This window comes from Corvus kubaryi, unplaced genomic scaffold (assembly GCF_017639235.1).
Source record: "Corvus kubaryi isolate FWS band 111438036 unplaced genomic scaffold, C.kubaryi_AGA036_p1.0 76, whole genome shotgun sequence".
NCBI lineage: Eukaryota > Metazoa > Chordata > Aves > Passeriformes > Corvidae > Corvus > Corvus kubaryi.
In genome coordinates this window covers 2,320,000-2,346,938 of record NW_024582063.1, presented here as the reverse complement: position 1 = coordinate 2,346,938, position 26,939 = coordinate 2,320,000, and the positions used below count along the sequence as shown (strand labels likewise).

The window sequence follows — 26,939 nt, the reverse complement described above, 5'->3', positions numbered from 1 at the left end:
ATCGCCGCCCATCGCCGCCCATCACCTCCCATCGCCGCCCATCGCCTCCCATCGCCGCGCGGCCTCTCCCGCCGGGCCCCTCGCTGCATCCCGCAGGGGCAGGCGCCCGTTCCCGCCCCGCACTCCCGCTCCCGCCCGGCCGCGGGGGGCGCGGTCCGCGGGCGGGGCGGGCCGCGGCGGGCGGTGCTGGCCGCCCATTGCCCGCGGGGTGGGAAGGGGCGTGGTTTGCGGGGATGGGCGGGGCCTGGGCCTCGCTCGGCTCCCTCGGCTGCGGGCGGGCGCGGGAGGCCCCGGCGGCGCGCGGTGCGCTCGGCCGAGAGCAGGTAGGGCTGGGGCGGGGCTGGCGCTTCCCGGTGTTCTCCAGGTGCTTTCCCAGTGCTCTCCCGGTGCTTTCCCGGCGCTCTCCCGGCGCTTCCCATCCTCCCTCGGCGCGTAGTGGGGGGCGGGGTGGCGGTGCAGGGACCGCCGCAGCGGGCGGGCCGCGGCCGGCCTGCCCCCCCCGCCCGGCTGCGGCACACGGGCCAGGGGCGGGCGCGACCCGGGGCGGTGTCACTGCGTGCCCCGGCGGCGGCCCAGAGCCCCCCGGTTCCGGGAGGGTTCGCTCTGGTACGGCCCCGTGAGAGCGGAGCTTGCCCGTGTGCTGGGGAGCTCTGAGCGAGCAGAAACAGCCTTTAGAGTGCGGGACTTGAGCTCCCTGAGACTTCCAGCTTGCCAAAACGCCTGTCCAGTGGAGGTCACTGGATCGCGGGAGCTGGGCCTGTGTAGTCGGGAGAAGACAGACGGGATCTCATTAATGCATATAAATATCTCGAAGGCAGGTGCCAAGGGGTTGGTGCCTGACTCTCTTCTCAGTGGTGTCCAGTGTTAGGACAAGGAGCAGTGGCCATAAACTAAAACACAAGAATTTCTACCTTAGCACGAGGAATTACTTTACATTCAGTGTGGCAGAGCACTGGTACAGCTGCCCAGGGAGCTTGTGGAGTCTCCTTCCCTGGAGACATTCAAACCCCACCTGGACACGCTCCTGTGTCACCTGCTCCAGGTGACCCTGCCTTGGCAGGGCGTTGGACTGGATGCTCTCCTGAGGTCCCTTCCAACCCTAACAGTTCTGTGATTCTATGAAAACACTGCCATGTTGCAGGAGGGCCTTGCACACCACCCAAGTCTAGAGTGTACCTACATGTGTATAATATGTCTACCATTCGTGCTGTAAATGTTCTGAAGTGGGCAGATGGTGTATGAGCAAGAAACTCGTTCTCTGAACTTAATTTTTCTGGAGCACATCTAAGTACATGATAAAGAGTCCATTATGCATAGTTGTTGTCAAAAATAGCATCACATTTGTGACAGGTTCAGCTATCAAAGCCCAGCACAACTGTATGTTGGCGCTTGAAGTGCTTTAACATTTGCAAGTTCTTACAGCACTTGCAGGAAAGCTTTGTGCTTTAACACAGATTAGAAACTAGTACCTGAAAAAGTTGGATTCTCTATTATGGAAGTTCTTTTTCATGTATATGCGGAGCTACCATGCATTCCTGTGTACTGTGTGGATATCAGGAAACCTGCAGTTGCTCTTCAGTTTTGTCAAAAAAAGGGTGTCTGCGTCTGATGATTCTTTGAAGTTTTTTTCCCCTGATATTTCTGTTTCTTCATTTTCAGATATAATTCAGTTGGAAGAACGTATGGCTGGCAAATAGTAGGTATGATACTCTGCTGTGCTAAACTAGGCTCAGTGGTAGTTTGGCAGTGCTGTGAACAGAATTCTGTCTTTTCTTTCATGTAATTTTTCTAATAGCTTCTGCTCTAAACTCTTCTTATTATTACAGGAAAGTCACTGCTCTTTTGGAAGCCTCCCATTCCATTTCACCAGGACTTTCCAGCCAAATCTTGCTGAAAAGTATGTCTTGGGTATTGTTAATACCTCAGGCAGTTTTGTTTTTGCTTACAACAGAAGTCATTATGAGGATGGCGTGTGTTTGCCTTTTCACTTTCTTTGAAGTAATTTTCAACCTTTTCCTTTCCTTTGCTTTTCCAGCTCTGTGTGTGTGGTGTTAGTTAGCTGTGAAGTTCTTACACCTGAGCTGGCAGCCTCTGGAGGTGGTTGTGAGTGCAGAACATGTTGTCTTGACATTGCGTGGTTCAGTGCTCTGTCGTGACATGTGGCACGTTTCTAGAGCCAAATGAAAACTCCGCAGTGTGAGGATGTGCACACTTCAGCTGGGGGTGTTGGCACTCCTGTGGGCACTCCTGTGGACATGTGAATTCATTCTTTATGGAGTTGGGCCAGCATCTGCATTGTAGCTCGTGGGTTTTTGTGCCATTCACCTGACAGCACGGGTTGTTTCCCTGCTTGCTCTGCTCTGGCGGAATGCAAATCGTGTTCTTGCCTCTGGCCCCTCAGAATAAAAGACGCCTTGGCCACTTGCACAGGTTGTGTTCTGTTTGGTCTGCTTTCCTGTGTACAGTAAACAGTCTTTCTTGTATTAATTTGGAAGTGTCTCCATTGATTTCAAGTTCCAACAACTTATGTTGTCCTACTTTACAAAATCTCACCTGTTCCTGTTACCATCTGCTCAATCAGGTCTGGCTACTTTTCATTGTGTTCCTTTTGTTCCCTCAGTGTAGGGCTGTGCAAAAAGCTTCTAATTTCTTTTGTGTCTTTTTCCAGCTCAGGAGGCTCAGCTAATATGTCTTCTGTACTCATGCATCTTTTTCCTTTGTGCGTTTTGTGAGAGCATCTCAGGTGCTGCCTGTGAGAAACTTGTGGATTCATGTGTCTTACAAAGCTTTTTGTTTTGCCAAAGCTTCTGAAGAAATATCAGATGGTAGCAGATTTATTTCACTGTTGCCCTTCAAAAGAAATTTAATTAGGCATTTGCAGCTTAAGAGACTTTCTAGTCCCTTACACAAGAAAGCTGTTGCTGTCGTGTTTATGACGTCTGTTAAGCCATTGAAATGTAACCTCTTAACTTTTCCTGACTGTAAGAAAATATTAATTGAAATAATTAGAGATATTTTTTGCCTTGTTGAATAAAAGAACATGTAAGCCAATGAAATTTGATAATGCTGTGGGAAAAAATAGTCCTGTCCTTCCAGTGTCCTCCTCCTTGATGTTCATGCCAGAACATGAATTTGTACAGCTGTATAAGACTAAGGAAATAAACTAGTTGGAGAAAAATGAGCATTTTTCATGTGGACCTTTATTTCCAACTTGAGGACAAGGTGAACTGTGTATGATGTGCAAGAAAAGGAGGCTTTAATTTATTTACATTGAGATTAGCATCTGTAATGCACTGCTAAAATGTCTTTTATATTAGCATGTTGATTGTGAGGTCCCAAGTAGTGGGACAGATTTATTTGGGGAAATACCAGAGTAAATCTACTCATATAGCTTGCTGTGTGTTATATACAAAAACCAAAATAAGTCTTCCTTTAGTTTTTCGTATTTACTTGGGTATAGATTAAATGTAATAAAAACAAACATTCCTTGAAGCTCAATGGCTTCTTTCTGTCAAGCAGACAGGCTAAACAAATTCCTGAGAAAAGAGTACTGTAAGCAGTCTCCAGAATAAAAATGTAGGTTGTTTAGTACAAACGTTGCTTTTATTCCAACTGTTTAATAACGATAATTCAAGATGCAGAATTACAATTTTTCAGCTGTGGGGTGTAGCCTTTGATGGTGCAATCATGTCTGTTGCTATTAAGAATAATGATTTTTTTTGTTATTTGTTAATGAATTTTCCTGATGAAAATGCCCTACAAGTGGTAGCCAGCTTGCCTCTGATCTTAGGCTGTGAACCATAACTAGGATGTAACTTGGGCTGGTTGTTAGGTTTTATCACTGTAATTGTACAACCATTTAGTCTTTATTCTCTCTCCTAGATTGCTGTAAGGCCTGGGAAGTTGACTGGAAACAACACGAGGGTGAAGGTTACAGTGCTGTGGTAAGTGTGCTATTTTAAAACATCGAGGAGAAGAGCTGGGAAAGGAGCTGATACGGAATCGTGAGTCCAGGAGTAAATCACTCGGTGGTGAATTGTCTGCAGCTGTGTGTGGGAAGATGAAAGAGCTGAGAAGTTAAAAAGAGGAGGCAGCAGTAGCTGGTAGCATGTTCTTGCTCATGGTGAAGGGAGGGAATATGCATGCAGAGTATGAGGGCAGGTACTTGATGCTTCACATTTTCATAAAGCTGTGAAACATGCTAATCCATTTATCCTAATTGTGTGTTTGCTAAATACAGCATTAGTATTTTTTTCACTGCTCAAGTGGGAAACTGGGGAGAAATAGGATGTTTTCTATTAATAACGTGCCAGTTTAGTGGTGGAAGTCAAAACTAGAAGTTGGCTAACCTTGACACCATACTCTACTAGCTTTGTTAATTTATTAGTTTGTAAGAATGTAATGGCAGTAATAGTTTATGTTTGCAAATTTGAGATTTTAGTCTCGTTGCACATTATATCTTACTACGATAGAACCAATCCAAAGTATTTCTAATGAGGTTATTTATTAATTTTTTTTCCCTCCTAAAGTGGCTTTCTAGAAGATGACCATAGAGGATCTCCCAGAACCTTCCTTCGAAGGAGATTCCCTTGTTGAAAGAGAACGGTTCTTATTTCCAAACTCTGAAACATCTGTTACTTTTTCTGTTGCTGCAGCACCAATGCCTTCAGACTGTGGTATGTACTTTAAACAGAAAGTGAGTATGTGATCAGCAGGGAATAAATTTGAATAATAAATTTTAAGAAAAGCTATAAACTCTTAGTTATTTCTTTCCAGAAAAAGTGTTCTTATTAAGTGGATTCTCTGTTAAAAGAAATGAAAGATGAAGCCCTGAAGCTTTTTCCATTTTTCCTATTGCATACACTATAAATTATATCTTTTCCTTTGTACAGTTCTGTGCATGTGTGGTCACATGTTTGTAGTTCTTTCTCATCTCAATGTAGAATTGGATATTGTGTTAAGATGTTAAAATTGGAGTAGGTAAGGGAAGTTAATCTATATCACATTTTAAACCCCTAGAGTTACACTTTTTCTTGTGCTTTTAGTGTGTAAACAGTGGACTAGAAGGGGATATTTCTGTTGGAAGTGTATGTTTGTGGTAGTAAGGACTGTAAAGTGAGTGGTAGAAAATTATACCAAGTGTCAGTGATCAGCTTTGAGAATAGTTGTTGTCTTCGATAACTGTCTTCACATGTATAAATTATAATAAAATTTCTAACAGTATATAATATGTTAAAATGTCACTGTAGGTAAGGAGCTTCACTGATAGCTACAATGGTAATGCCTTGGAATGTTGCAGAAGATGATAATAGCATCTATATACATTAAAAATTACTCCCTCCACCTCTGTGTTTCCCATGCATTGGTTAGTGCCATCAGCTATATTCAGGAAAAATAAATATGTGTAGTGGTCTGTCTTTGACAGACTCAGCATTCTCAAGACCCATTTTATAAGTTAACTGAGCTTGGGAATGTAAATGTTCCATATGATATATTTCAGTACATGAAGGTGTGTCTTTACATGGTTTTTACATGGCCTTTTTCTCATCACTTGTCTCTCCTACTCTACTCTGAGTACTGCCATGATTTATTCCATTCTGCTTTCTTAGATAAAATTTCTATTTGCCTTCTTTAAGCATTGTTTTGTTGTGATATCTTCTATAACCCTACGATGCCACTACTGTCTGTCCTACCTGTTCTCTGCCTACTCATTAAATAAAAAAAATTCCTTTTATAGGAGATTGCTGTCACCTGTGTAACAGTAACTGCTGAATCTGGGTAAAGGAGGTTAAACCATAACAGAGAGAGATTCTCGGCCTTTACATTCAGTGCATTTGTTTTTCCTTAATATAGTTTAGCACTGTAATCAATACTTGGCAAAGATAGAGGGGGAGAAAGTAATATTTTAAAGTATCTAGATGCCACTGCTATCCTTTCATGGGATTCACTGGTTTAACAGATTTTCTGTAGCATTGCTTTGGTTTGCAAAGACTAGAGCTGATCTCCTGTTAAGCACTTAGAGTGGTTGTTATTAATACTTGATACAGTCTCAGATTTTTTCCCTAGCATGCTGATTGTTACAGTCTGCTAGAGTTGATTTCTGATAGATAATTTGGATCAGGTTTGTAGCCAGAAATCTTCCTAGTAGAGTCAGAACTGTGAATATCATACAAGGTCATTAATCTTGTTTTCTAGTTGGCTGTTTACTTTGTAGCTTTCAGCTGTAGATCAACTTTAGTTTATGTGGAAGGTAAATATTAGTGGATAAATCAGTAGATGTTGATGCATGGGATGTAGGGAAGAAGCACACTTTGTGTAGTGCTGGGATATAAGGGGTTTGGGGTTTTTATATGCTAGGTGCAAATAAAAATTCATATTAAATATCAGTGAAGTTGTCCTCCTTTTCCATTCGTGTTGAATCAAGGTGATGCAGTTTGAGGAACTCTAAACAGCCAGGAAGCGAGCTCTGTACATGCTTTTATCTGTTAATCCAATCTAGAAATCAGGTACTCTGTTTTTGGGGAAAGGTTGGGATGATTCATCCAGGGCTGGTTTCTACCATGTCACATACCCAGATGGGTGATGCTGTGTCTTGCTTAACCTGTCTGTCCTGTCTGAAAGCCATGAATCTGTGATGGATGTGAGCTGACGCTGTACATTTATCCGAAACCTGTTTAAAAGACAACTCCCTGATAGCTGCAGTGGGGGTAAAAGTTCAGTGTTTGCCATGATTCATTTGCCAATGGCAGTAGACTCTGCTTCCATTCCCTCTCCTCATAGCCATTGCTATCCAGATTCCTTCATATAATTTTCCAGAGCTGGAAGAAATTCCACAGATCAAAAGTAGAGAATGTGTGTAGACATGCGCGCGCACACACCTGTGAGTAACCTGACATATACTTTTATAATAAGGTGTTTTATACACTTGAGGTTTGGGTTTCCTGAAAGAACACGAGGCTTAAAATCTTTAAAATTTTTTTTGTTTGTTTTCTTGTCTTGGTTTGGTGCCCTGAATTTTGAAGGTGTTTGTTACCTGCAGCTGCCACCAGCTGGGATTGATGCATTTATGAAATATCTGAAAATAGAGGAGGTGACAGAATGCCTTCTGGATTTGAGCGTGTGTTTATGTTTTAGTATGTTCTATGTAAAGTGTGGTGGAAGAAGAAGAAGAAGGAAAAGACGTGTTTTGTAGCATATGGAGAAATCATGTATGCAGTTGACCCCTGAGAGATCAATAGGCTTGTCTGTGTTTGAGAGCAGCTTGGAACCTGCAGCCTTTGCCTGCCTTGAACAACAGTAAACCCTTATTAGCAGAATCACTGTCCATCTCTGTTGCTCCTTACCTAAACTTAGTCACTCTTGCAGCACCATTGTATTGGTTGTTGATTGAAAGCTTTTTCAGAAGTATAAGCAAGACCTTAGTAGCATTAAAGGAAAAATAGAGCAGATGTTAGAAAAAATTTTCTGAACTAATTCATCATTCTGATTCTTCCAGTGTGATGAGTAGTGAAGTGACTCTCTGCTATTCTTTGCCTCTGAGTTTGAAAAACTAGATGCATGTTAAACGTCAAGATTTTACATAAGGACTTTTTTTTTTTTTTGACAGAGTTTTCCTTCTTCGATCCCAATGATGCAGCATGCCAAGAAATACTCTTCAACCCCAAAACATCAGTTTCTGAATTGTTTGCTATCTTGAGGCAGTGGGTTCCACAGGTCCAGCAGAACATTGATATTATTGGGAATGAGGTGAGATACAAATGAAGATCCTTGAATGCTCTCAATGTTAGATACTGTGTTGAGAGTGAATAAAACCAGTTCATTCAGAAGCAGAATTAATCATAAATCCAGATACAGTTTCTGCCTTTTACCAAGGCTGATCATGCCTTGTATTCCATATGTTGTCAGCTTTTATTTGGAAAGAGAATGATGATGGATAAAATTCAGTACATTTGCATAGATGGTATAAACAATGTTTCTCTTGAGGCAATTTTGTTGAGACTCTTCACCTTGGTGTTTCAATTTCCTACTTAGCAGTAATCCCAAACTCCAATATATGAAGTTACGGTTTAACCCTGACCTTAAGGGCAATATTTCCAAGGCACAAAATGAGTTTTTAGTAATTTCATCCTACTTTCTTATTTTTCTTCTGGATTACAGGCTTTTCTGGACACATGGGGAAGTGTAGTGAATATTAACCTTACCATATTATAACTGGGGACTTCTTTTTGGGGGTGTGTGGGAGTGGGGGCTAATTGTTGAGAGATCAAAGAACAAGGGAAGAGCTTCATAAATCATTTTCCTATGCAGTTAACTGCTTAACTTTGTAGCATGTGAAGTATATGTTAGAAGGAGCAATATAAAGAACCTTTAAAACCTGTAAATATTGAAGGTTAGTTATAATGCTGTTTATTACATTTGTGTATGTTGCTTAGTTCTGCAGTGAGAGTCTTTTCTGGCAGGCTTCTTTGTTACTAGCCCTTGCAATGAATCCAGGAGTCAATATATGTGAAATAACTTACGAAATACTACTGATGTCAGAGCTAAATCGTGCTTGTTTTCCACTTGCCTGTCAGATCATTAAAAGGGGTTGCAATGTGAATGACAGAGATGGACTGACTGATATGACCCTCCTGCATTACACTTGCAAATCAGGGGCTCATGGCATTGGTGAGTAAAAAAAAAGTCATTATAGATGTAAAAACCTAACTGACTCACATAAACTAATCCCACTGCCTGTTACAGAATTGTTCCTTGTAGTAGCTTCTTTTCTTATTGTGTGGTTTTCTCTCTTCTAGTGGCCATGAGCAGGGAAGGTGCAGAACTGCAGTTAGGCGGTGCAGTTATGGCTGTGGCCGTGGGGAGCAAGCTGAGTTAGTGGTATAGGTATTGCACACAGTAGTACCAGCTAAAACAGATATTTTGGGTAGCAAAGGCAATTTCAGACTGAAGTGCAAGATGCAAGTTTGCAATAGTCTGTGCTATAGTTTTCTTACAGCAGAATATTTAGGTGACTGGCTGTTCTCTTTGTTTTGTTTCTTTCACCCTGTTCGTGTCAGAAGAGAACAATAAATTTCGTTTGCATTATTATGATCATAAATACTGGAAATGAGAGCATGTTTAACTCTTTGAACACCCTTATTAACTTTTCTGTGTTACTTTTTGTTGACCTGAGCCCACTTCTCCTCTGAGTTTGAGTGAGGTCTGGCATAGGTCATCTTCCCTGGTGTTGGCAGATCTTTTAACATAAACTTCAGCATTGTGATGTGTAATTATTTTTCTTCTGTCAGATACTAAAACTCCTGGGTTTGATGGCTGACACATTACTTATATTAGAGAAGAAAAAGTAGTGTTACTATATGCTAGAGATTTCAGCCCTTTATGATAAAAGGTAAAGATTTCTGTATCCTAATCCTAAAAAGAAAGGCATAGTAATAGTTCTGCTGGGAGTTTGAATGGCTTAATGTACACTTTGTGTTACACATAAACATGTGTGTGTTTTTTGAGGTCAAATAAATAAATCACTAATGCATAATTGACAAAAATTACCCTGCAGGTGATGTTGAAACGGCTGTAAAATTTGCAACACAGCTTATTGCTTTGGGTGCTGACAGCAGCTTACGCAGCCGCTGGACAAATATGAATGCCTTGCATTATGCAGCCTACTTTGATGTTCCAGAGCTGATCACTGTTATTTTGAAAAATGCAAAGCCAAAAGGTAGGCATTGTTACCTCTGTTTCATGTAGTTGTCCGTATTTTGTAGATCCTAAGCTGGTGTATAGTGGTCTGTAAGTGTGGTGTTTCTTTATCTATTATACACAAATAATTTCTTATTTTATTTAGTCTCATTGGTTCATTTTTCTCTTAACCTATTTTTTAGTGGTTTACTGCACTGTTTCCGTTGCTGGTTTTTAAACTTTAGCTTTCTATGAGACAATAGAAGTTTCAAATAGACTGGAAAGCAAACAGGTTAATCTTAAGTTATTGAGAGCTAAGAGAATGTTTGCAGAAAACCAAAGATAAAACTATTCTAGTAAAGTCATGTGGTTAAGGTTGCTTAAACATTGAGAAGTATGTTTGAAATGCTGGGAGAAGGGTAAAGGAGAAGTGGGAATTTGGCAATGGCATGTGGCAAACCTGTGACTGAGGCAATTTTGACATGCTGGTTTTTCCCATTTCTCAGCTATGTAGGAGGTCCAATAATTTGACTTTAGTGCTTGGCATAAGTAGGTAATATATTTTGGAATGATACTATGAAGGATTAGTAATTGGAACCCTATTTATACTAATGCAAATGGAAATACAGAAGTGGTTCTGAACCAGAACCGTTTGTTTCTAATTTGGTCAGGACAGCAAAACCAGTAAGCAACTTTATTACTAAAATTGTACAAATGTTAATTTGTTCTACGGGATATCCTTCTGATTGTGCCATTTTGCAAAAGGATTTTTTAGCTAGGGACTCTATCTCAACATTCTGAAAAGCTGGTAGGCTTTTGGAATACCCAAGGCTTGCTTACCACAGCTTGACTCTCCATGGAAGTAATTGTTAAGCAGTGCTCTTACTGGTAGGAAGTGCTTAGGAGGTGACAAGTGTGGGTTGGTAACAAAAGACAAAATCAGACTGCATAGTAGTTAAATCCACGTCACATTTCAATAGCCTGGTCTCCATAATTTGCATCAGCAGTTTAGGTCTCCTTTCGAACCTCATTTGCATTTGGTGTTCTCCTCCTGTGCAGTTCCTACAGAAGGGGTGGGACTTTGTGTAGATTTCCAAGGAAACCACTCCGGTTAAACATCTCCGTCTCCGCAGCTGGCAATTCTTGGATAAGCAGCTGATGTTTTTTATCTCAGGAAATATGTAAAATTATTTGCCCTGTGACGTGGAAACAATGGATAGTCTGAATTAATAGAATAATTTTAGCTCCATACTTCATGAGGCAGCTTGCAGAGAAGGAAGAACATACGTAGAGGGTGAATATGCTTTGGATGGGTCCATAGTGAACTGGAGAAAAAATGGTTGTTAACATATAAATAACTTTTCAAGACGGTGGTGTGCTGACTCTGAGACACCCATTGTGAAGCACAGGTGTTTCCTTTTGATTTACTGCTAAACTATTTTCTTTGACACTCTGTAGTTAAATTCTTTATACAGATTTACTCCTCAGTTGTTACAAGAGAGAGCAAGTTTGATCTTGGCTTTTTAGAGGTTTTAAATACAAAACTTGTATATTATTTTCCTCTAGATAGTTTGGGGGTAGTTACTGGGTAACATTTTATCTTTTTTCTGTTTATCTTTTTTCTGTCACCTCTACTATGCCCACTTAGATCATAGCTGTGAGAGAACTGTTCAAAAAATCCAAGCATGAAGCTTGCAAGTCTGAGGAAGTCACAAAATCTAATTCAAAAAACCAAACCACACATCAGTTGTTTTTCAAAATAGGAGTACATACAACTGTTGCTGTCTCAGTAGCTGATGCTACTGACCAGTATTTCTGGAAGTTGGTTCCTATGTGTGCAGAAAATGTTTGGCTGTATTCCATGGATGTTTCAATGGCTGTATACAGCTCCTCAGCTGCTATATGGTTTTAAACTGGTGATGTCTTCTGACCTTTGGTGTATAAAGGGTACATCTGCATACCTAGCTCTCATTATGACTGAGGCATGTGAATGCAGTCTTTTTTCATGTTTGTGTTCAATCAGTGCAATTGCAAAACTGTTAAATTTTGATTGCAAATTTGTTACCTTCGATCTTTATAAAATTGAGTCAATTTTTATTAGTATGTATGAACTTAATATGTATGTACAGACATATATAACTACTATATATGTTGATGTTTTATTTGCCCCCAAAATGTTCACTTAGTCTAACTATGTAAGGATGTTGATGCAGTTGGGATATACTTTGTTTATGGCATTATGAGAAGGGCTAGTGTTTTTTGGGATGGAGACTGATACTGGAAAATACGAGGAGATTCTTCAGCCCTGAGGTGGAAAGTTTTGTGTTCCTCACCAGTATTTCAAATTGGAACATTACTGCTCATACTTGTGGTATTTTGGTTTGTGTATTAAATAAGCTGGCATTTTTAATTAACAGTCCTATACCTAATTGACTCAAAATGACATCTCTCTTGTGTAATTTAAGAGAGGAGCCTCAGACTAAACAGACATTTAAACTCCAATCTTCTAGAACAGTAATAACTTCATAGCGGATTGAAAGATATATTGGGAACAACTGATAGAAATATATATTGTGCTAAATCTCTTCCAGCCAAATGCAGTGCTCCATTTTCCAAACTATCAGTGTGAGACCCTTCAGAGTGCAATTGTTTGAAAACAAAGAAATTAATAACAATCACCAGCTCTTACTTCATTCTTGGCCATTAGTAATTAAATCAATATAAAGCAGATGTATAATCAGGTTTCCCTTACCCTACTGCCTTCTCACAAGGGAAAACAACTGGTTGAAGATGCATCTCATTTTAATGTTTGGCACCTAGAAGCAATAAAATATAAATGTTTCTGAAACATTAAAACATTAATTTACTTGCAAACCTGAAGTTACTCACTTGTTAATCTTGGCACAGTAGATTGGGCATCCTGAGTGGCAGCAATTTTGCAGTTAAGTCATCAGTATTTAAAAATGAGTGAAAGTACATGCTCATCTTCTGGATTGGTTCATGGTATGAATAAGCAGATGCAAATAAGGTTGATATTCTATGTAGAATTGCTTCTCATATGCATTTGGTACATAAATAATGGGGTTTCTTTATAAATGCTGACATAAACTGTAGAAATGAATGTCCTCCCTAGGAATCTGTAGGGTGAAATGTTCATGTAACAGACTTGCATACCTCACATGTGATGTTTAATTGCAGATGTGGATGCCACCTGTAGTGATTTTGATTTTGGAACAGCTTTGCATATTGCTGCATTTAACCTATGCACAGGAGCTGTCAAGTGTTTACTGGAACATGGAGCAAATCCTGCCTTTAGGGTAAGGAGTTAGGTTGTAGATTCACCAAAAGGTGAAAAAGGTACCTGGAAAAACTGAACAGTCTGTCCAGGATTTTGAGTAGCTAAAGGTGTGCTACATGGAGTGATAGTGCCTCAGAAAAAAATATTTACAACTCATAGTGGATGGTTTTATATGCTTTGTCCTACCTGTGTGTTGAAGTTTGTATTTTTGTGTCATGGTCTAGTTCATTAGTTCAAGTAACTTTCAGGAGCTTCTTCTCTTTGTTGTTTGAGCTTTCATTTATTGCTACTCATTGGTGTCTTGCAACAGCTGTCATGGCAGGGAGGGATCTTTTCAGAAATGGAGGAGTGTAATCTTTCCAGAAATGCAGTGTTGTGCTCAGCATTAAGCCTGGTGTTAGCATGAGTAACTGATAATGCATAAACATCACCTGCTCTGCTTAGTAACCTAATAATAGGCATAGGTTACAGTCAAAGTGTTGCTATATATGTCTAGCCACAAATCCTGGGTTTTGATTGAGTTTTGTGTTTGATTTGGATGTTTGTTTTTTTATGTGGGTTTCTGTTTGATTTTTTGTGGCGGGGGAAGGGCTTGGAAAGTTTTCTGAATTTAGCAAAAGCAGTATCTCAGTTCTCTGTTTTCAAATGGAGGGTTGGTGTGTTTTTTGGGTTTGTTTTTTTTTTTAAGGAGAAATTATAGCTGTTTCAAGGGTACTCAAAAGTCATTATCTTATATAGCACCACTGGTGTGAAGTCTCCTGGAACATTATTGTCCATACAGTTTTTCATGGTATTCAATCTAGATCTCTTAAAAGATTTGGTTTTTGTCTCTTTATTCACTGTGCGTGTATGTGTGTCAAGTTCTCTGGCAGCTGTATGTTTGTATATTTAGGAGTCTGTTGTCACAGGGAGGACTGCTTTGTAGTTGCACAAACATTCTGAGCTGGCAAATGTGTCTGTGCCCTTGAGAAATCCTGAGCTTCCACTTTGTCTTCTTGCCACTGCTCGGTACTGCTTTGTGTTGGCACAGAGATTTGCAGGGCACCTGGTGGGCTGAATTGTGGGACTGATGTGACCAAAATAATCTGTAAAGTGATGACTAGAAACTCAAAACAAACTCCCCACTCAACTCTGTTTTTACTTACAGAGTGATTGGAGCTTTTTAAGGAATGGTGGATATTGAATTCTTCAAACCTGCCATAAAGTTCTGACTAGAGACAGTGTGTAGAGTTTGATTATTATATGGGAACAGCACTGTAAATGCGGAGTCAGAATTGTACTTTTCTAGCTTTGAGATGGATTGAGAGGGAGCTCAGGAAACACTGAAATTCTACTCTGTTTTGAAGGGACCAAAACAAATTCACTCTTACTGTGCATCATTCCTTCTTGGAGCTTCTGGTAATATCCAAGTCCAGGGGCTCAGTTGCGACTAATTTGGAAGAGTGAGATGGTTATTTTCCCACAAACATTGTGAGCATGGGCAGACAGATGAAGCTCCACACCAGTGGCTTTGCTAGAGTGTAGGTAGAACTGGAGCAGCCTGATAGTGCCTGCTGTCTGGGCAAGTGGCCGGGAGTTGAGGTTAACTCCAGGGGAGCTGGTACTTCAGCAGCTTCTCCTGTCACGTAGGACATACAGGGACTCACAGTCACGGCTCTCTGGGAATGGGACATGTTTGGAAAGAGCTCTGTCCTTAATCCATCTCTCCTAGGATAGTCTGTATCTCGATAAACCTGTACAGATTTATTCAGATACTGATGTGAGCCATCACATTTGTATATTCTATACATGCAGCATACGTTATTTAAACTCCCTCTTACATTTGGAATAAGCCTCGCCAAGGAGTAAGCTTTGTGCTGGGGTAAAGAATATTCTTTGGAAGGAGTTGGCTTTTCGGTATTGGCATTACAGACCAGAAGTATGCCTTGCTTTCCTAAGTCTGTGTTTAGGTACACAGATACACACAGGTGTTTTGTTTCAGGTGTTCTGAGCCCTAATAATGTTCTTAAATTTGAAAGTGTTGGTTACTTGTCAAAGACGAGATGCTGTACATGCTAGCTTATCTATCTAAGGATGTTTTGGCATCCTTATTTGAAAGTGTGGATGTTTTCATAGTTGTTTATATTCTAGGAAAAATATCTAATAAAGAGGATTAAACACTCCATAAAATGCTGTGGTTTCACCTGATGAGATTTATCTTGTAACAACATCAAATCCTGTGCCATGTTATGTTTCTACAGAATGACAAAGGGCAGATTCCAGCAGATGTGGTTCCTGATCCGGTAGATATGCCACTGGAAATGGCAGATGCAGCAGCCAGTGCAAAGGAAATCAAGCAGATACTGCTGGATGCAGTGCCTCTCTCATGTGACATCTCCAAAGCCATGATTCCAACCTACGACCACGTCACAGGCAGGGCCATGCTTTTATCGCTTGGCCTGAAGCTGGGAGACCGTGTTGTTATTGCAGGACAGAAGGTATGGCCACCAACCTGGTACTGCCCTCATAACTCCTACAGTCCATTTATTTGCCCCTTTGGAGACGTACTTCAGTTAGAGGGTCTGAAATGCTTTCTTGAAGGTGTGATCACTGGATGGCAGCAAGGAACTGGTTACAGAAAGTAATAAGCTGAAGAATTGTGTGATAAAGTCATTATTATGAAAAGCAGTTTTGACAGGCATAGGCTGCATTTTGTGTCTGTGAATGATTTTTAACACTCTCCTATAGTACAACAGCATGGCTCAACTTTTATTAATGTTTTTGATGTCACATCAAAGTGATGGTAAAATTCACAAATTACTTTGTGAGTTGCCCAGCTTTGTTAGGAGTGTGCATTCATGAAGTACTCTTGATAGTTTCCAGAAGGCAGGGAAAAAAAAACCCCTTTAGTTCTGCTTAGCCTATAGTAACCCAGTTTCACTGGTGCAATGCAGCTAAAATCTTTGAAGCAGTGCTGTGCCAACAGGGTTGTTACATGGTTCTGTGGAAGTGTAAGAATATAGCTAATAGAGGTCTAGCTCAAATTTGAATAGTCTTTTAGAAGCTACCATGATAGCCACGTTTTTAAAAACGTATTTGAAAACTGTAACCTTGATATTGCATTCAGTATTCAGACTTTTTATTTGCTCTGATAGCAAGGGATCTAAAATGATTTAACAGTGCTAGAACTCTTTTAAAGAAATATTTTTTTTTCCTGGTAAATATTGAAAGCATTTGTGAGCAAAATTTTATGTTTGAACAGCTTTAGCTTTAGTAGTTTTCCTAAGGTAACTTCAGATTTGTAACTGTCACAACTGAAACGTTCTAAAGTGATTTCCAGTGAGAATGTGAGGCAGCTTCCATTGTGTATTTTAATTTGGTGTATTCCTGAAATTGGGTCAGGAAAAGTGAAGGAATCAGTAACTATGCAGAAGGCATTTTAACTGAAGTATGTACAGAAAGCCACTTACTCTTTAAAGACAGAAGTTTCTTTAAAAGAAATCACAGTGGCAGCAAGGGGAGATAACGTAAGTGCAAGTTAGTGGAGGCTTTAGAGCAAGAAAGTGATGAAATTGGTGCTCTTGTGTATCTTTCCTCTGAGTAAGGCCTGCAGAACCGTTTGTGCTGTAATGGGCTCACTGTGCATGGATAGCCCGCCTGGGTTTGGTTACGTTTATTCTTCTGATCGATTGTGCTGTTGCAGTGTTTTTTGAGATGTTGTTGGAAGCTGTTTTTGTGCTGCCACAGGCCAGCAGGGCTTTGCAGCTAGCGTGTTTTTCTTTAAGGGAGCCAAATCTGTTCTAGAGCAGGTGGGAAGGAGGAATGTGATTGTGCTTTTTGAACTTCCATTTCCACATCAGCTTTCCTCCCTTCCTTCCTTTGTGTGCAAGGAGCTGTTGTGCGGTACTCCCACATCGCTTCCCACCCCTTTTCTCCATTAGCCTGAATGGAGAAGTTGTTCTCAGCCCTGCCTTCCCCTCCCCCTGGATACTCCTAAATTCCTGCAGGGTGCAGCAAAAGTGAAAACAGGATGATGAAAATGGTGCCCTGTTTTTAAGCTTCTGCTGGATGAGTTCTCGTTGCAGAATATGGAAGCTGGGATGAGGGCACTTGGAACAGCAGCATTTTTTGGAGCTATATTTACGGGTTCCTGTTCTCTTTCGTGCTTCTGCAGTCTCTTAATATGTCAGCTTTAATGAAGCTTGAAAGCCAAACAGTAGATGCCAAAGGGAGAATGGATTCCTCTCTTGGCTCCTCTGTGCCTGTCATTCCAGTTGTCTTACAGGGTAGGAAGCTGTGTAAGCAGGTGTTTGTGTACGTGATTTGGGGCCCCACAGCTCCACCAGCTCCTTCTCTGCTAGATTGAGTATCCATTTGGATCACATCTGATGAAATGGGAGTGCAGGGAAGCCAGCAGCTGGGACAAAACTGCTCCTGCTCTTTCTCATGTGAGAGAGATCCTCGGCTCCTTGCTTGGCCAAGTCCTAGGGCAAAATGAGAGCTGCAGTTTTGCCATCTCCCACCTCTCGTTTAAGGTACTGGCTGATCTCTTCTCTCTGCTCAGTAAGTGCCCTTCGGCTGGTGCCTGGAAAGGAAGTGAAGGAATTGTAGGAATCTGTGGGGCTGCTTGGTTGAACTTCCTCTGGCTGAATTTGAGCCTGTGTTGGTAGCTAAAAGGTCTGAGTCTAGATTAGTGTGACATACCTGCCTATAACAATCAAGTTTAAAGGAGATCTTCAGCATAAGAGAGCAGGCTCTGGGACATGTTTATTTCCTTACAGACATTAGGAAAGAGCAGCTGAAAGGTTTTATAGAAAAAAAAATTGTTTCTATCTGTTTTCTCTCTGAGGGTTGGATTAAACAGTGGCGTCATAGTGTAAAATGAACTAATAGTATTAAGGTCACATGAGATGAAGAAAACTGAGCAACTGAAAGATCAAAGGTTTTTATTACTAAAACTAATTTAAAAATCAAATATAAAAAGGAATTTAAATCAATGTTAAATGCATCTCGCTTAGTTATTCCTCCCCTGTTTGGTTGAAGTGTGTGATCTTATAATATGTATTTGCAGAGAATGAGGTCCACCAGCAAGACTGGTCTGTCTTGATAATCTTCATATGCTTATCTGTTCAGAGTTCATAGTATATATTGAAGCAACAGCAAATGTTTAAAACATTTGCTGGCTTTTAAAATTTTGTTTAGTCATAAGGAGGGAATAGAAAACTTAAGAATCTTTTCCAAAGAAAAAAAATTATTATGCTCTGAAGTTTACCCTTGAACCTTGGCTATATATATAAAAAAATATATATACTTGTATGTATGTATTTATGCCCTTACAGATTTTTCTAATCTAATATTTCTAGGGAAGCTGCAGTTCAGGAAGATACCTAGCCCCTGATTCTGTAATTCTTGCTGTATAAACAGTGAAAGTAAAACCTCTCATTGGTCGTGTGCTTCTGTACCTTGCTGACGTAGAGCTATGTTTACAGCGGTTCTGACTGTCTAATTCTTGTCTGTGATGAGATCTGTCCATAACCATGGCTGGTGTTTAATGCAAAATACAGAAGGACTAAGACGATTTGGAAAATGTATTGAGTGGTGTTGAAAGGTAGGAATGTGAGTGAGGGAAATGATGTTTGTATTTTTGTGATGAAAAGCTTGGAGATGACTTGCTGTCTCTTTCATAGTCTATACTATTTTCTCATGAACAAAACTTGTTTAACAAACCCATTCTGTGTTGATTTTTCTCGTAGGTTGGTACCTTAAGATTTTGTGGCACAACAGAATTTGCCAGTGGCCAGTGGGCTGGTGTAGAGCTGGATGAACCAGAAGGAAAGAACAATGGAAGTGTTGGAAAAGTCCAGTACTTCAAGTGTGCACCAAAACGCGGTACAGCTTTTATTGTCTTTTTTCTTAAATTTTTAAACTCCCCGACTTTTAAAGAGTACTGGAAGATAGGAACCTTCAGGGAGGATAAAAACAGGTAGCACATTCTGTTGCTTGTCTTTGTAGTGCTTTGTTTGATTTATTGGTTCTTTTAGCTGTTCCTACTGTTTTGGCTCCAATAATTTACAAAACCACTGAAAAAACCAAGCAGTGGAAATTTCTGGTTGTTTCCTTGAAACTGTGAGATTTCCTGGTTTTTCACCTATACTGTTGAAACTTCTTGTTTGTATTGTAACAGTAATAGCCATGTTCCTTTATGTGCTTTGTCTTCCTTGGTAAGATACTCATGCTTGTAGTTGTTTTCTAACTTTGAGCTTGAGGTATTTTAATTGATGTGCCACGGACACACAGGACATACAAAGTTCCTGTGTTTTGTAGCCGTGGAGACTGAATAGGACTGATAGGACAAAAAGGAGATTCTAATTGATAGTCTTACTGACTTCTTCCAACTTACTCTGTTCAAGTTGCTTGATAAGAATTTTGGTTTCACTGTTCATTTGAGTTTGTCCTTCCTACCCTGCAAGTGCTTTGTCAGCATAGCAAGCTATGATTGGGGCTGAAAAATAACCCCTAAATTAATTGCTGTGAGAGATAGTAGACGGAAAGTATTGTTGCATTAACATTATCCACAGTTCTTTGTTGGCACATACAATTTTCTCTCCAGGTATCTTTGCACCCCTTTCCAAAATAAGCAAGGCTTCTGAGCACAAAAAAAGCTCTGTACGAAGCTCTTCTGTGCGGTCTTCACCTTTGGTCAAATCCAAGAAAGTAGATGTGACACACATAACTTCCAAAGTGAATTCTGGTGAGTATTTTCTTGCATGTTGACACAGGATGGAGAGATACTAATCTTTAAGAATTAGTAAATCTTGGTATTAAAATACTTGTTTGGAATTAGTTCATAACTTGAGATGAGAAGGTGATAAGGTCTTTATTAACTCCGTGTTCTCGTGGTTAGAAGTTCACTGGCCTGTGAAATGGTACTGGAAGGACACTGTGTATAGCTGTGGAGGGATTACAGTGATCTGATGTACTATGGCAGTTTCTACTCTTTACACACTCTATAAAAAAGATCCTCACCACAACATTTATTCTTGAGCCATTAACGTAATTTCTAATTGGCTGTGATACCAGTTAAGTGTTTCAATTTAATGAGGTTCCATTTACTAAGATATTCCTGGAGAATTTGCAAGGAATTAAATTCTAGAAATAATCTGTATACCTTTATGTCTATAAATTGAAGAGATTTATTTTCTGGCAACACGATCAAGGAACTATTTAACTCATTGTGTTTTATCTGCTAATTAAATTATCTGAGTAAAACGAATGCCAATTTAGAAGAGAGAGGTTTTCCTTGTAATAAGGCCTCAGTCTACTGATGGGAGTTATGGGCTCAGTCTCTGGCTCTGGTTTAGTTTCTTAGTAATTTGCTCAAATTACTTAATCCTTCTGTGTGAATTCCCTCCCTGTGGAGTGAAAGATTCATGTTTTCTGACTGTTCAGGTTCCAAGTTGTTTGGAGAACTGACTCTTCCCTGCTGTGTGCAGTGCTGGCCATGCAAAATCTGGCCCCCTCCGTGTTTGGCTGCCTATGTAATAATGTGATTAAATATTTCATTAGCATTTCTTTTGCCTTTTGAGCCCTGTTTAGGTGACTCACACTAAGGCAGCACAGCTTTAAGGGATGGAAGATAACACATATTCTCGTTGAATTTACCCAAGTACCCTAAAACACCAGTAATATGCAGGGTATAGAAACAATGCACCAGACTGATGCCAGGAAAAGATGCATTTTGACAGCTTTTTGGATGACTTATGTAACTCTTTTCTGCATAGATGAGGGGGGAGTAAGTTTTAAGTGTCTGTATTTACAATTAGCACAAAATTCAAGCTATTTATAAATGGGTATCTTGCATAAAAAGCTTCTTGGGATAAGCAGTTTGTTGGGAGTATTGCTCAGGAGCAGATCCAAGCTGATGACTTCTGTTAAGTATTTTCCACTGTTTGATTCACTTTGTTGTGAACTGTTTGTAACCCATTAAACTATAATGGGAGGGACTTTTCCTTTGTCACAGACAGCTTCCTTCCAGGCAGTTTGGGCATAAACCACCTTTTCTGTCACAAAAATACATTTGTGTCTCTGTAAAATTTAAACATTTGATACCTTGCTTTAAGGTAGAAATCAGAGTGAGTTAAGCAGCATCTACCCAGGAGAGTTTACATCCACTGGATGTGAGTGTCTGGAAGCTGCTGCTGGCAGGGAGTCCTTGCACCCAAAGGTCCATGGGAATTAACGTGCCTGGCTGATTGGCTGGCTGGAGGGGGGAAGGACAACGCTGCAGAGGCAGAATATTGGTTGGCAGTGTTTATGTGCATCACCAGGTCACATTTCTTTCCTTTAAACTCTCTTCCTGCGATGCACTGGTTTGTAATTGACACTGAACTGTGCCATAAATCAAGTCCCTCCTGATGGGAGAGAGTTTTCTAAAAGTCCTTGCGAGGAGTTTCAAAGATAAACTGAGGCTTTTCCTGGAGTTTCAATGCTTCCAGATAGTTGTTTATGAAGTCTTATCAGAGGAACAGAGCCACTAGCGTGACCCAGGTACAGCACAGAGCACAGAAAAGCAGGAGTGAAGTCTCTAATTATCAAGATTTACACAGTCTTTTAAAGATATTTTAACCAATAGTTACTAAAAATCTACATTATTTTCACTTTCCTACCAATTATTCAGTAACACATCTAGGAACTGTGGAATTCTCTATCCAATCATTCCAAACTACTTTTACTGCAGAACATGGAGTAGTAGAAGGAGGAGAAGAAGGTTTAGAGAACAACAAGAATCCTCTATTTTGGTATTTTTTACTCTTACCTATTTACTACAAAGAGAAGCCCAAAACCTCTAAATTTTCACCCTGTGACAATCTTACACAGTAATCTATCACCTAATTCACACCACTGTATTTTCTAGTTCTTGTCTGACTGTTGGTAATTTTTTCCAAGGTTGGAGGTTAAAACAGTGTTGTTCAGGGGGGTAAGAACCCTTAAAAACAGGCAGAGAAATATTCTTGGCACTCTGGGTTCCTATAGTAATGATTCAAGAAAAATTAATACGCTTTTTGTAGATAAGGCTATAAGGTGCAAAGTAAAATATATTTATAATATTGTGTAGGGGTTTTGAAATTTTATTAGGTTCTACTGGATTTGAATAATCCATCAGATTAAAGAGAAAAGATCTTTTCCAAGTTTCTAGGAAGAGGATTATTGAGATAAAATTAAGATATGTGTTATCAATCACAAACACTAGATTTTTGATCTGGTGCCTTAATGGCTAAGCCATAAAATTTTGGTAAATACGCTACCCTTGCAAACTAGTTCAGTCCCTGTGGCTGAATTAAGATGAGAGGGTGGTACTGGAAGGACACTGTGTGTAGCTGTGGAGGGATTACAGTGATCTGATGTACTATGGCAGTTTCTACTCTTTACATACTCTATAAAAAAGATCCTCACCACAACATTTATTCTTGAGCCATTAACGTAATTTCCAATTGGCTGTGATACCAGTTAAGTGTTTCAATTTAATGAGGTTCCATTTACTAAGATATTCCTGGAGAATTTGCAAGGAATTAAATTCTAGAAATAATCTGTATACTTTTATGTCTATAAATTGGTATTTTAATATATAAATAAATATAAAAGATGTGATTTTTCTTTCATGACAGGGAGTGGGTAAATCATAGATAAGTTTGTTCTTCATTGAGTTAGGGTAGGAAACTGTCAGAAATGCAAAATGACTTTTTGCAAATTGTAACTTAGGTGGGAGTACGAGTTGCTACACATACCACAACATTGCTGCTCTGAGAGTTAGGCTCTTAAAAATCATATTGGCATGCTTACATCACTATTTGTAGTCTGAATGAAGATCTGATCTCAAATCTCTCTCAAAACCTTGATGTGTAATCTTTTACAGCAGAAATTGTGAAATTAGTCCTGGTGAATAGTAGATCTTAAGTACTATAAAAGTGAATGTTACAGGTATGAATGTTTGAAAGATTTAAATAAAACTCCTTCAGTATAAAAATTAGTATTTTGTTGGCCATTTGTTTATTGTTTGGCAAGATAGTTTGGACTGGTTTAGTGTGTTAAGGGGTTTAATATCTGTGCTTATCCATCAAAACAATTCTGCAGTCTCGTTTTACCCATTTATCAAGTGTCTAAGGAATTGTACAGTTTTATCAATTTTTCTATGCATCCAATAATCTGCAAATCTGTCAAATTGTTTTTGTACATGACTTTTCTGTAAAATTATTATTTGTTAGGATGTATATATTTAATTGTATCTATTATTTTTATAGGCCTAAATATGGCAAAAAGAGACAATGCTTCTGAAAACAACTTTATGACTGCTAACAGGGGAAAAACTGTACCCGCAAAAGATGGTAATGAACTAATTTTTAATTTTTTTTTAACATCTTAAGAAAAATTCTGTGTATGGCACTATTACTGCTGCCCTACCTCTGTAAAAGCCCTGTATCTACACTATAGAAAAAAGTTGCCTTGCTTGTTTATATTATATTCAAGTCCCAAGCAGGCTGTAGGCATTTAGTTTTCTAGGAGCAAAGTAATTTGTGTGGATGTTTGGCTGGCATTCTGTGTTGCTTTGGTAACCACTTCTGTCTGAATACTTGGGCAAGAACATAGACAAGCCCTTAAAGCTGGCTCTTAATAAATGATCTTGCAGAGGATCTGCAGAATTACCAGCTGAGGTGTGTGAGAGAGACCTTTTGCCCTGAATTGTTGCTGCCTAGATTTTAATATTCTGTTGGCATTTTTTTCTCTTCTCTATCTGTATGTTCATGCTTCTGTAATAAAGTGTTACCATCTAACAGTGCTTAACAGGCTTGGCCTTGTATCATGGCAGACTCACCATGGCAGGCTTCAAACATGAAAAATGAAACTGGCTTTTAAAGAGTGCCTTTTGCATGTGAATCATTCTCTGCAATTATCTAGTTTCACAATTGGATAACAACTTCTACTACAGCAGTACTTTGCTGAACTTGAAACACGAAGGGACCTCACTTTCAGCTGTCTTGAACAAACGTTAAAAGTCGTGTCTCCTTTGAAGTTTTGTCTATAAAATCATAAGTGTTGGTAAAAACAGTATTTCTGTGAAATAATTTGAAGTGTGAATTTGGATATGCCTTCTTTAAGTCATAGAATCACAGAATAGTTTAAGTTGGAAGGGACCTTAAAGATCATTGAGGGGCATCCACAGCTTCTCTGGGCAAGCTGTTCAGTGCCTCCCACCCTCACAGTAAAGAATTTCTTCCTGATATCTGATCTAAACCTCCTCTCTGTCAGTTTGAAGCCTCTACCCCTTGTCCTATCACTGCATGCACGTGTGCAAAGTCTGTCCATCTTTCTTGTAGGCCCCCATCATGCACTGAAGGGCCACAGTAAGGCCTCTCTGGGGCTGACCAACCCCAACTCTCTCAGCCTTTCCATGTAGGAGAGGTGCTCCATCCCTCTAAACATCTTCATGGCCTCCTTTGGACTTGCTCCAGCAGGTCTGTGAAGAAAAGCATCTTTTCATATCTCCTGTGAGTGAATAGTTGTGAATTCAGAGAGAATTCAGAAAAGACACGACAATAACTAGATGTATAAAACATGACTTAGGAGTAAAGACTTGAAATTTGTGATTGTGTGATTAAAAAGACAGAAGATGAAAGGCATAAAACTGGAAGCTTTGGGATAAAAGGAATAGTATAACTCACTCTGTATGTGTAGTGGGAGTAAAAAACCTTGATCTAAACCAGTGGTGATTGAGGTTTTATATTAAGGGGAAAACCCCTGTAACATTGGAGATAATTATGTGGTGAAATACACTATTGAGAAAATCTTGAGATCTCCCTGATGGGAGATTTTTAAGAACAGGCCAAATACTCACCTGTCAGGAGTGTTATAACAAATAATTGTTTTGCCTGGAGGAAGAGGAATCAATTATTGGACCTGCTGAAGTCCTTTCTGCTCTTCCTTCTCCCACCCTGTGATTTCCCACAAAATGAAGTATCTTGATGACAGGTGGAATTGGAGCAGTTTTTGTTGCATTCCTGAAAAAATGGTGGTCTGACCTCCTGTGAATCTGTCCCTGGACTGGCTTCTAAGGATGGACTTGTAGCATGTGTTTGCAAACGCACACATGTATTTATACCTTGGACATGGAGCCAAAGTTTACCTGTTAGTCACCATTCAGGCAGTAATTTGCATTTTCTTCATTGTAGCATAGCTGCAGAGAGTATCTCAGAGCCTTCAGATTTCTGTCCTCAGCTTTTGTTTGGACCCCCACTGCATTTGCCTTCCTCAGTTCTTTACTGTTTTGCAAAATTGGAGGACTAATTGACATCAAATAAACTAACCCTGCGTTGTTATCAAGCTGTTTGCAAAAACTAATGGATTAAGCCTCTCAAAAGTCTGGAAAGTTTGATAAGCAATATTATCTTAATTTTTCACATTGATAAGCTGAGGCATAGATGTGTCTTGCTATACCCTGCCTCATTTTGGGCAAAAGCAGTTAGGAAAGGGGAGAAGAGGAAGAGCCTTGAAAAGGAGGCAGGAAAGATGAACATAAGTCTTATTGGACAGTTTAGGGTTTGCAAATGGAGATAAAAGTGATTTATTTCCCATTCTAGTTTTATAGTACAGGTTTTAATATTACAGTTTGTAATGGAATATAGTAGGCTTTAATCCAGGCAATAATTCACTCACATAATATCACCTTCCTTCCACTTCTCATCAAATCTGTAGTACGCTGGATGCTGAAAGGCTGGTGGTATGATCTCTTGTTACTAAAGCTCATGTATTTTAATAAATATGCTTGGGACTGTTCAGATGAACTTCATAGAGTATAAAGACGGGCTTTTGGAGACCTCTTCTATCACCATATTCCCACAGCAGGGTCACTTGCACTCCTGTCATTCCTGACAGGTGTTTGTGCAAACGCTGTGTAACAAGTTCTGGCTTTGGCTCTTTACTTGGTATTCTGCCCTCCATGGAGAGCAGACAACTTCCATATTTACAAAAGCTTTCCTTTCTGCCTAATCTATCCTTTTCCAAGATATGATCCCTGAAGGACAACTTCCATTTATGTCTTTAGGTTTTCCTGGGTACAGCAGCTCTTCCTCTTCTACTACCTCCTTGGAAGGCAAACGGAATTACTCCAAGAAGCGGAACTCAACGAGCAGCAGTAAAAAGGCCCTGACTCGAGTGTCTTCTGCCTCATCTAAGATGAGTGCTGGTATGGTCTGTTGTATTGAGGTGTATTTTCACAGGGGGGAGTTCACTGCTGCATTGAGTACTTATGTAGAACTTCTTGTGTTGTTTCAGAATCTGAGCTAGTTTCAGAAAGACACTTGTGAAGTAGTTTAATCATAAACCTAAGTTTGGCAACTTTTAGAAAGATTTTTTTATAACATCTTCAAGATGAAAAGTGTTTCTATAGTTGGTCACTGTACCTTTTCAGAGCAGAGAAAAGGCTGTAGTCCAGTTTTCAGGCTGGCACAAAGCAAATCTTTGTCTAAGCAAAATTTGTGTTGCCATGTGTTGAAGGTACACTGTGTTAGAGGTAAATACTCTGTTCACTAGTCAGTTGGCTTGCTATTGAAAGCTTTCTTAAAGATTTAATGTCACTAATTTCAGATCTTGTTCTTCTCTTGGCCAGGGCTGTATAGCTCCCCAACCACGAGGAAAAATGCTCTTGATGGAGAAATCCAGGTTGGAGACAGAGTACTGGTGGTGGGGCAGAGAACAGGCATTGTTAGATTTTGTGGGACAACAAAATTTGCACCAGGTATGTGCAATGCTCTGTGTATATTGTCAGATGAGTATGGAATAGCTTATATGCAAGCATGTGAAGAGAAACCCATCTTTTCCCTCACTCCTTCAAAAAAATTTCTAAATTTAAATTGGTTTGTTTCCAAGTTCTCTCTCCCTCTCTCTCTCCCTCTCTCTCGCCCTCTCTCTCGCCCTCTCTCTCGCCCTCTCTCTC

At 39.8% G+C, this 26,939-nt stretch overlaps 1 protein-coding gene across 8 annotated transcripts in view; it reads left to right on the top strand.

The window, feature by feature from the left end:
• The first annotated feature begins 239 nt into the window (after positions 1-239).
• Positions 240-26,939, top strand: part of CLIP4 (CAP-Gly domain containing linker protein family member 4) — a 32,664-nt gene continuing 5,964 nt past the window's right edge. For 2 of the 8 annotated variants that reach the window (XM_042051464.1, XM_042051471.1), the window contains exons 1-14: positions 258-323; positions 1,660-1,700; positions 3,883-3,944; positions 4,530-4,676; positions 7,607-7,746; positions 8,574-8,667; positions 9,554-9,715; positions 12,874-12,992; positions 15,214-15,450; positions 18,706-18,841; positions 19,563-19,703; positions 23,251-23,334; positions 26,049-26,189; positions 26,613-26,741. In XM_042051464.1, the coding sequence (XP_041907398.1) occupies positions 4,544-4,676; positions 7,607-7,746; positions 8,574-8,667; positions 9,554-9,715; positions 12,874-12,992; positions 15,214-15,450; positions 18,706-18,841; positions 19,563-19,703; positions 23,251-23,334; positions 26,049-26,189; positions 26,613-26,741 (1,516 nt within the window). In that variant the 5' untranslated portion in view covers positions 258-323; positions 1,660-1,700; positions 3,883-3,944; positions 4,530-4,543. The other 6 variants (XM_042051466.1, XM_042051465.1, XM_042051468.1 and 3 more) reach the window with 6 other exon arrangements.